The sequence below is a fragment of the Peromyscus eremicus genome, chromosome 4 (assembly GCF_949786415.1).
Source record: "Peromyscus eremicus chromosome 4, PerEre_H2_v1, whole genome shotgun sequence".
NCBI classification, from domain to species: domain Eukaryota; kingdom Metazoa; phylum Chordata; class Mammalia; order Rodentia; family Cricetidae; genus Peromyscus; species Peromyscus eremicus.
In genome coordinates this window covers 81,312,858-81,324,087 of record NC_081419.1, presented here as the reverse complement: position 1 = coordinate 81,324,087, position 11,230 = coordinate 81,312,858, and the positions used below count along the sequence as shown (strand labels likewise).

The 11,230-nt window shown below is 43.2% G+C and overlaps 1 protein-coding gene across 1 annotated transcript in view; it reads right to left on the bottom strand.

Annotated features, from left to right (window-relative positions):
* Positions 1–9,271: 9,271 nt before the first annotated feature.
* The window catches only part of Dcdc1 (doublecortin domain containing 1), a gene marked incomplete at its 5' end in the record, with an annotated part of 398,886 nt that continues 396,927 nt past the window's right edge, over positions 9,272–11,230 (bottom strand). Inside the window, one exon of the mRNA XM_059258913.1 lies at positions 9,272–9,984. Coding sequence (XP_059114896.1) covers positions 9,857–9,984 — 128 coding nt within the window. The remainder of the gene's footprint in view (positions 9,985–11,230) is intronic.

The following is an 11,230-nucleotide window of genomic DNA, read 5'->3' as shown; positions in this document are numbered from 1 at the left end:
GGGTGCTCCCTCATGTCTACCCCTTTGAAGGGTGCCTTCTGAAGAGGTGCATGGCAATTTCAGGGCAAGCAAGAATGTAAGGAACAGATACTCTGTTTCAGAAATCTCCCCATTTGGCTGACTCCCATTTACATGCCGTTTCTAGCAGCAGAGACCAGTCTGGGTCACTCAGCACTCCTGAGTAAATATGCTGAAAATGATTACTATTTCAGACAAACGTTTAACTGTTCTCAGATTATCTATAACACCACAGGCCAAAGTCACAGCAATCTAACCTGGGAGCGAGTTTATGTTACCTAGTGATTTATGGAATGAGAATTCTGGGTGCTCTGTGGGACTAATTTAATACGAAACATTCAGATGTCTGTCTTATATTGCCATTCATCTTTCCTTAGCCTGCCTACACCAGGGGGCATGTGGTTCAGAGAGCAGCTTCTCCAGTCTCCGCCACAAATCATCACGCTTGTGAAAGGGAGTGACATGTCCTCCCTGCCAAGTCAGGCTGCTTGGGAAAAGAATCTCCATGGGCTCTGATGGGAGCAGTGTGTTTTCCATTCTCTCAGGCCTGTGTTGGGAGTGTTTTGAATAGTACAGTTGGTAAAGAAGGGATCATAAGCAGTGTTGGTTTGGTTTGCCTTCAAGAAATATAGTCAATCTACCATGTCTTATCAACAAGAGTTGACTTGTTTTATTATGGCAATGTGGTCTTCTACAGACTGACGTGATAATGCATGTGAGGAGAAGACAGTTTCATGGAAAGCTAAATTTTCATTCAATATATTATCCATATTAAAAACAGACATTTCAGGGCATGGTAAAACAATAAGATGAAAAGCTTTTTGGTCAAAAAGTTACCATAAATCTCACATTCATTCAACAAATGCTCATCCTATGTTATAAAGAATATCCACAGTTGGGTGATGGTGACACCTGCCTTTAATCCTGTACTCAGGAGGCAGAGGCAGAGGCAGGCAGATCTCTGTGAGTCCAAGGCCAGCATGTTCTACAGAGTTCCAGGGCAGCCAGGGCTGTTATACAGAGAAACCTGTCTCAAAAAGACAAAACAAAACAAGAATATTCAGGCCCTATGAACACAAATCTGAATAAAGCTGGCCTTGCTGTAAAGGGGTTTGCAGGTTGGGGGAAGAAAATTTACTCCTACTGTGGTAAAGGTAGTCCCCAGCCCTATCACGTCAGAGGAGTGGTCAAGGAAGATGGCCTGAGATAGCCCCAGGAAGATAATGTGAACAGGGACAGAATAAGAGAGAATGTGCCATGTGGAGACAGTGAGGAAGGTTAGGATGTGGGGAACACAGAGCTCTGTGAGCAAAGGACTAAAGCCAAGATTGCTGATCCAAAGATGCAGCACCTGTAAGTGTCCATGGGGGAGTTTGTTTTTCAGTTAGTGGACAAGAGTTACTGAAGGCCTTAGAGTAAGCTAGGGATATATATGATTTCCATTCTAGAAAGATGAGCCCATTACTACATTGGTAACGAAATGGATGCAGAATTAAGTTGATTCCTGATGACTCACTGTTAGACCTGTAGATGAAAAGATCACTCAGCCCCCATCAGAGAAGCTTCTTTTTGCAGTAGACAGTGACTATCACAAAAACCCACACTGGTCAACTCAACGTGCAGAGAATAAGAACTGAGGAGTGATTGGCCCTAAAGGTTACCTTTTTATCACACCACTCCCTTCCAGGCTCAGGGATTGTCACAGAAGTGGAGGCAGGAAGATTGTAAAAGCCAGAGGAAGTGGAAGACCATAGTGCAGCAGTGTTTTCTGCAGGTGACAGGGCAGTTGCATATATGAATTGACAGTAACTGTAACTACATGCACAAGAATTGACAGTAACTGTAACTACATGCACAAGACGCATGCAAGATCAAGCCAGACAAAGTCCCAGCATGGTGGCAGCAGATGGCCAAGAAGTCCCCATCCTAACTGAGGAACTGTTGGCAACCAGTAGCTGCTGGGAGGAAAGCCCATTTTCTTCAGGGATGTGGCCCCCCAGAGGCTATTCGTGCTCTAGCAGGTAGCACTATATCCATATATATACTGGCAGCAACAATAAATGGACTCTGCAGACAATGACAACAATGACAAAGGAAAGGAGGAGAGAGAGGAGGAAGATGGAGAGGAGGGGAAGAATACATACATTTGGGGAGGGATAGTGGTGGTATGAATGGGGAAGGAATGGAACAAGAGTTAAAGGAGAGTGGACTTGATCAAAATCCATTATATATGTGTATGAAATTCTCAACTCTTGGAAAAGAAACTAGAGAGGAGAAAGGCTAGGGGCAGAATGTGTGTAATGGTGAGTTACAAAATGTTGGTTTCATCCCAGTGACTGATGGTTGGCCTGAAGATAGTGAAAGTAAGTAATTTCACAGCCAAAAGAACCCCAGAAGTCCCGTTTTAATCATAAGAAAAGTTTCAGGTAGATGCAGGTGGAAATCAACCTCCGTTGTAGACTCATTTCCTGAGTCAGAGGACCCCGTATGTGGCTCCCTATTGAGGCTGTTAGGCATGGCCGTTGCAGTTTGCACATAAACTTCTCAGACACATAGCTGCAGTTATATGCACAGATGTGGAGCATATAAACTTCTCATGTGAACTATGCATTACCTAGCAGCACTTCTCCATGGATGTCTTGGGGCCTGAGAAGGGGTTATCCTATGTGGGTAAAAGGCTAGCCTAGAATTCATGAGATCACACGTCAAACAAAAACAAACAAAAGCTAACAGAAACAATAGAATACTGGGATGGCCATGGAACGCAGGCATGGGCTCCTCTTGAACAGAGATTTCCAAGAAGCTTGAATTCTGGGCGCTGTCATGTTTCTTCACTGCCCTGATCATCCTGGCAAAACTCCATTATGAAAAGGAGGTAGGATGTCTTGGTATCCTTAACGCCTACAACAGCTTCCCTATTAGCTGCCTTCATTAGTCGCTAGAGCTACCAATTTTACGTTGTTTGTGTACCGAAGTGACCAAGCCTTGTGTATATTGTGTGTGTCGACCAAGACAAAGATATTCAACTGTATCTCACACATTCTTCCTACTTCTAAAAATGTGGCCACTCACGGGGCGGTAGTGGTGCACACCTTTAATCCCAGCACTCCGGAGGCAGAGCCAGGTGGATCTCTTTGAGTTCGAAGCTAGCCTGGTCTACAGAGTGAGATCCAGCAGAGCCAGGGCTACACAGAGAAACCTTGTCTTGAAACTCGCCGCCCCCAAAATGTAAATGTAGCCACTAGAAAATTTTCAGTGACTAGTAGCTAGCTCCCTTTCTAATCCTACTAGACAACCACATCTTTCATCTTCCTTCACACTCCTACGGCTTGGGTAAGTGTTCCCTCAAGGACTATGTGCTAAAGGCCTGGTGCTCAGCGTGGGCATTATTGGGAGGTGATGCAACCTTTAGGAAGTGAATCCTACTAGAAGGAAGTGAGGTCACTGGGGGCCATGGCCGGGAATATTAGGACTTTGCTCTCTTCTGTCTCTGTTTTCGCTTCCCACATGCCATGTGGTGCAGCTTTGCTTTACCATGTGTTCTCTCTGTGGTGCCCTGTTGTGCCACAGGCCCAAGGGCAACAGCTCCAAGTGACCTTGGGTTTACACTGCCAAAACTGTGAGCCAAAATAAACGTCTGTCTTCTAACTGAAACAGACCAGGTACTTTTCTGTAACAGTGCAATGTTAATGAGGGTCGTTTGAGCATGTCAGGCTCTTTCCTGACTATTGCCTCTGTTGAAGAATGTCATTTCCTTACAGAGGCTTTCTGTCAGACATTGAGTAACTCACCCCTCATCTGCTCTCTAATTATTCTCTGACTCATTTTGACTGAAGACAATTTTTGGTCATTTTATTTATTGCACATAACTATTTTCTGGACTTGCAGAGCTTCTGAGTGCCTCCTACCAATACGTACCATGTGCTTTGTGGGGAAATCCCAGGTGTCATATTCACCTTTGCATGCTCAGTACTTTAATAGCAAGCACACACACACACACACACACAGACATAAACATACACACACATGCATGGCTAAATACATATGAATCAAGTCTTTAAAATACTAATTTTCTTTGTGTTTTCTGCACAAAAAAAGTGGCTTCTAAAGATGTGGCTTGGACTTTCACATTAACTCACACTAACTGAGCCAGTGTTTACTAGAGAGGGCTAGCCTTCTCTGCCCAGGTAGCTCCTACAACTAAGAAAAGCAAAAATCCTGTTTTCATCCCAAATCTCTCTTTTCTTATAAAAATATGTTAGGAAACTGGTTAGTTTTACCATCCTCAAAATTACCCTGCTATTTGTGTATGTCCCATAATTCTGACAGTATTTCTGTGACCTTTAAAATAGCACTTTTGTCAGCACCGAGGCTGGTTAATATGAGATGCTTTCATGCCTGTGACTCTCTGTTTATCCTTCTAATACCTTGATCCAGTCCCAACCTCTTAGGTGGTTGGTTCTGAACCAAACCATTTAAATATGAGCATCATGGCTAACACTTGCAATCCCAGCACTTTTGAGGCTGAGACAGGAGGAGGATGGCTATGAAGCCATGGCCAGTCTCAGCTCCATATGATTTCTACACCAGCCTGCGTTAAGTGAGAGACGCTGTCTCAATAACCCAACTTAAAAAAGAAAGAAAGAAAGAAAGAAAGAAAGAAAGAAAGAAAGAAAGAAAGAAAGAAAGAAAGACTATTTTCCTAATTTCTTAGGGAAGTGGCAATGAACACACACAAGGGTAGTTAGGTCTAATCCCTCACACACAGCAAAGGGGTTGACAGGGACTGGAGAGTGGTCTTCAGACTGGGACTTCCAGCTTGGGCCACCAGCTGACTGTAAACAGCACACTCCTTGTCAAGCTCTCAACTCCTGATAAGCTTCTTCAGCTGTGGCAACTTCCCACACTTCTCCCCAGATGTTCAGTAAAATGCCCTATGCAGGCCCAGGGATCATAACCCCAGGAATCTGCATTTTCAACCAGGTTTACCCGGGACTTCCTATGTACACTAAAATAGGAGAATTGTATTAGGAAAACTTAGTCACAAGTTCTGTGAAGAATTGTGATTTATTTGTGTATCTGTTCATGTGTATGCACATGCATATTTGTACATGTACATGGAGGAAGCCAAAGGACAACTTTGGGTGTTGTTACTCAGGAGTTGTCTACCTTATTTTGAGGCAGACTCTCTTATTGGCCAGGAGCTCGCCAATTAGGCAAGGTCAGCTGGCCATCAAGCCCTGTCTCCACTTCTCCAGCACTGGGGTTACAACTGTGCACCACCATATTCAGGTTAAAACCTTTTTTAAATTAAAATAATTACGTCATTTCTCCCATTCAGTTTCCTCATATGTCCCTCTCTCTTATGTCCCTTCCCCCATCTCAAATTCATAGCCTTTTTTCTTTGATTTTATATATATGATATGATTACATATATGTGTACACACACATACATATATACATAATACAATATGGTGATGAGTCCCTTTACTGTTGCTTGTACATATATGACTTAAGGGTTGACCATTGGGCACTTTTTCTCTGCATTTTAACCAGTTGTGGTTTTCTATAATGGTCTCTGTCTATTGCAAAGAGAAATTTCTTTGGTGAGATATGAGAACTACATTTATCTGTGCAGCAAATAAGTATTTAGAATGAATGCAGTTAGGAATGATGCTGGTTTAGCAAAGTGGTGGTTGTAGGTTCTCCTCTATGATCTATGACTTCATTAACCCTGGGTAGTTGCCTGGGTTTCCGTTGCCAGACATGATTTCCCTCCTGTCGATCAGGCCATACGTCCAATTAGACTTCCAAGATGAGAGTATCACTATTGCATCTTTAGGGATATCTTGCCAGGCTGGTCGTGGTTATGACTCACACCCAGCTTCTTTACATGGGATCTAGGGATCACATTCTCAGGTCCTCATGCTTTGAGGGCAAAAGTACTTTTCCAATCAGGCCACCTCCGTGGGTGGATTTCTTTTATTTATTTTTAGATGAAAAATCAGACTCAAAGTTTCTTAGAGGAGAATTAAGCAGAATCTGGACCGTTGGACAGTGGTCCTCAGCTGTGTCTATTAAACCAATAGCTCCATTTTCTGACTGGCCCTGAGCACACTTTCCTCCCTCCAAGACTAGGTAAGCAGAAGCAGAGAGCAGCAGTTTCCCTCCCAACACGAGGAACTAGAACTCTGCTTACATGGCATGGTTTGGGGCTGCGAAGCCGTAAGCAACTGCCAAGCAGGACGGACACAGCCCACTCCAGAGAGATGATGCTAAGAGCCAGTGGACCTTCCAAGCAGCAGCAGATGGATACTCAGAGGGTCCCCACTGTCAAGCCACGGCATCTTTTAGTTCTCCCAAACTAAATGCAAAGGTATTACCAATAGGCTGTCCCACCGCACACATCTGCAAATAGAATATAGGAGGAGAGAGCAAGTGCTGGTGCCCCTGTGCGACTGAGTGGGGAGAGAGAAAAAGAGCAGAGGCCCAAAGTTGTGTTCTTAAGGTAAGTGGATGGTGATTCTGAATTGAATGTACTAGTGCTTGTGGTCCATGATACACTAGAATCTGAAGGGTTTCAGAAGGACACTGTGGTAGTTTGAACGTAATTGGCCTCCATAATCTCATAGGGAGGGGCACTATTAGGATGTGTGGCCTTATTGCAGGAAGTGTGTCACTGTGGGGACGGGCTTTGAGGTTTCCTATGCTCAGGATACTGCCCGGCATCTCAGCTGACTTCCTGTTCTTTGTAAGACTCTCAGCTATTCCTTCCAGCACCATGTCTGCCTGCATGCCTCCATGCTCCCCGCCATGGTGATAATGGACTGAACCTCTGAAACTGTAAGTGAGCCCCCTCAATTAAATGTTTTCCTTATGAGAGTTGCCGTGGTCATGGTGTCTTCTCACAGCAGTAGAAATCCTAACTAAGACAGATACTGACAGCTTAGGGATAGACAGAAGGTGTGGTTAAGCTTCCGGGCAAGGTACTCCACAGTTAATTGTACAGTAGTGTGCTCAGGGCCTGTCAGAAACTGGAGCCATTGGTTTAATAGACACAGCTGAGGACCACTGTCCAATGGTCCAGATTCTGTTTAATTGAGAACATTGGCATCTGATTTTGTTACCATCTCGAATGACACAGATTTGTATGCTCTAATCGCATCCTCCCAAATGATGCTGCTCCCTACACTGTTGCATTGGAGAACCACAAATCTCTCAGTGACATTCAGCATGCTAGGTCTGTCACTGAAGATGATAGCTAGTACAAAGGTCATAACACCCAATGGTTATAGTTTCTAAGGGAGTTTGTGGCAAAGGAGAACATATTTACCTTCATTTTTTTGTTTTGTTTTTGCTTTCACTTTACTTTGTGGATTTGTAAAACAATATTTACTTATTATGAGCAATCATAAAAAAATGGAAACTCATAGTTACTACCCTGGAATACCTTGGTGATTTGAAGCATTACAGAGTCCTGTCTCCCAAAGCTCACAGAAACACTCAGCTGAAGTGTTTATTATGAACAGTCATTTAGCCTCACACGCGTCAAACTGTTCAACAAACTGCGTGTTGTTAACATTGTTAGAATTCCAGTTCTCCTGAAAGTAATCACCAATGCAGGTGTCCATGGCTGACTCACACCTCAAGGGTGGTGAACCAGCAGGGAATACATTTCTGGGGAAGGCTATAGCCTTGAGGGTTCTCCTTTAGTATCTGATAATAAAATGGCTTTCAGCTGGTTAAAAAACAAAACAAAACTGAAATCTGACGTATGTATGAAATTGATTGGAATTTGATAAACATGTCCCCAGAGGAAATGACTGTGTTTATTAGAAGCTCAGGACAACTCACTGAGTTGAAATAGCCTTTTCCTACAGTTCTTGCTAAGGTGTAATAACTGCCCCCCAGTTAAACTCCAGCTGGTAAAGAGAGGTAATCATAAGGAAAAACTTTGGACTGTTTCGGTCCAAGTTAGAGCTGACTACGGATCCCACAGCTATTCTTGCAAGCTGTCATCTACAGAGTACGTGTGGCTGCCTCCCCAGTCAAACGTGATGTGTTGATGACTGTTAGATTACATCTAAAATCCCATTTACGGGCAACAGAGGAGTTCACTTAAGGCTTTTGCCTGATGTCTCCTGGTGCTTGATAGGGCGCTAGTGATATTATCAATTTTCGCTTCAGGCCTGTTCCCATGCAACAGGAAGACTTCACAGGAATTTGCACATTTGATCTAGGGTGAATGATGCTGTTTTCATAGCAGAGCAACTTTTCCTTGGCAGTAAATGATAGGTGCTTCTGCACCTAAAGAAATGCATTTGTTTTCACAGAATTTTGAAAAAAAATGTTTATTTTCTTTTTGGGAATTGTGATCAATTCATTTCATTGCAAAGAAAAGACCCAGTCGGTGGGACTCTTGATGGTTCACTGTCCAGCCACGGGCAAGTTTCCTAACCTTTCTTGTTTTCTTTCAGGCTTGTTAGCAAAATAAGAAGAAAGAAAAACAAAGTAAATGCATCATGGAGTATTGCTTCCTCTGCTGTAAAGCTGCCCTGGACCACCTTTGCCTCTGTAACATCACACGATAAAATGTCTGCCAAAGGGTGAATTGTTGCCTATCTAACACACGAGACTTCACCAGCATGGTGTCCCAGGCAGCAGGGATTTATTCATGCAGCCCCGCTGATTTGCAGACTAGGAATAAATATCGGGCCTTTTGTAGCAGTTCCCAAAAGCCCCCCTTCAGTAGACATGATACATTGCCTTCCTGCATCACGTCATAGAGGATTGAGGTGGGAGCCCGGCTGTGCTGTTCTGTGTGTACACACCTAGCCAGGCTGCGATTTACACTGTGGCAGAACTGTGTGCAGTACAGAGGAAGACAAGGAGGAGGGGCGGTTCCCTGAAGCATCCCACCAGCAACAGAACCAAACTCAGGCCTGGCACTGCCATTTGTTTTCTAAATGGTCTCTCTTCTTCCCAGGAGCAAATTAACAGGTAAATTCCTCTTGTTCTGTAGAAATGACATCAAGACTACAGACACACACACATTCACACCCATCTTCCTTACATGGATGGTCTTTGGAATAGTGCCTTTACATTCTCTATTTTTGTATTGAGGACACACTCTATGACTTCTTCTTACCAATCTTTCACTATAACTACCCACCTTCATTCTCATGAGTGACATCTAACTGTGCCCTCAGAGAGGCATGCAAAACTGAAGAAAAATTAGAGAAGAAAAGACAGATTTCTGTGTATTTGGTAGCCACCAGCCGTTCCAGTTTTATTGGGTATGTGAGGGATTTTAACAGAAGCTCAAAAATCAGAGTAATGGAGCCAGAAAATGCTACTTAGAGTTGAAATTAGGGTTCAGTGGTCAAAGAGTCATTTTATTATCACTGTCCTATCTATATACACACATATGTACATATATGTATGTTCCTTGATTCTTCTAAGTTTCTTTTCAATAACGAGTAGTTTGTGCTTTTATTTTCTCAAAGACAGTTCACCTAAGATGATCATCTCACTTGCATTATTTGTCTGGTTTTGTTGCCTTTCCAGGAACAGACTGGAGGCATCCAATGCTACTTCACTTGAAATGTGGAAACTAATAACCTTTGAAAGAGACTGTTTGAGGGAGCTGGAGGCATAGCTCAGTGGCACGCTGCTCAAGGATATGCTCAACGACTAGGTTCAAATCTCAGTGCTGAGGGTGGGAATAAAAGAGAGACTGTACGAGTCAAAAGGGATAAAAAACTATCATGTCGTAACTAGCATATGAGAACAAGCTATACCCATAAAATACAGCACAAGCATGAGGTTCTGGCTGAAGTTAGTTGTGTAGCTCCATGAGAGACAGCAGCTTCATGGACGGTGACACCACAATGTCTGTCGCTTCCGGGCCCCGATGTCGTCGGATTCTGGCATAATTTGCTTTGATGTTCACCAGTTGCTTTTCTTCTGTTAAAAGAAAAGCACATGCATTTAGAGACAGGTCAATGTATTTAGGGAACTAAATTATAGAATCTAAGCTCCCTCAGACTCCTTGCTCCCACCTGCATCCTCATTACACACTGGCTGTGCTCACCCCATCAGGCACAGGCTGCAGCTCTTTGGATGTCCGTGCAATTGGGGGCACTAGAGAGGACTTCCTCCCAAACGGTAGAAAGGGTCTGAATAAGAAGCTAACACAGGACAGTGCTGAACAGACCCAGCCAACTGACAAGATGGAAACCAAAGCCTTGGGAACAGTATTTGGGCTTTACTGCAAACGACAGAAAGCATTCTTGAGTGTGTGGAGGGTATGAGAAAGATGCCATTCAGAAAGCTTCTACTCTGTTTTGCCTAATGAAATTCATTTTAAAAAATCAGCATAATACATCTGCCTCTTAGGCAGTTTTTGTATTGTTGTGTATGAAATAAATGATCATCGTATTTTAAGACTCTCAGAATGTCTTATTTTCTTACACACCTCTTAGCTGGTTGGTCATAGAAAAAAAACACATGTGGAATGATTACTTAACTAAACATCTCACAATGAATAAATACATTCAAAAGTATTTCTCTTCATTTTTAAAGTATTTTTGCAAAGTATAGATTTCTAGTAGGTGATTATTTTTATTTTATCTCATGAAAACAACAAAATGGCATCAAAAAATCAGATTCGTATTTCCCATGTCAGACATGACACACTGGAAAGATTTCGGGCAGCTGGGGGAAAGCACAAACCCTTCACCATGAAGGCGGCCTGGGAAAGCCTTCTTCCACAAGACAGGAGCCAGGTTTGACCTCACAGAAATGTGTGTTTATAAAACTGAAGATTTGAAAACAAATGTTTGTCTGCAGACTTGTAGACATACTTAGAGGAGAGAAAAATGGTAGGGAGAGTGCTATTTGGAATTTCTAATGTTCTCCATCCCCCTCCCAGGTTTCATTGGGGAAGATTTTTCTGGGAATTTACTTGCTCCTGGGAAGGCAGTCCAGATTTTCCTTTATGGTTTGGCTACCCTTAGTGACAGCTTTCCTGAAGCAGACCTAGCTTTATTTATCAGTCAGACCTGGTGAGCACTATGTGGCAAGAAGGCTCATGCTGAGAATATGAAAGACTGAGCAGTGTGAGTAATGGGGGACTGAGTCAGAGCCTCTGTTGAAGTGCCCATTTGCTTACTTTTCCCTTGGCTGTGATCATTTGAAGGGTGCTCACTGG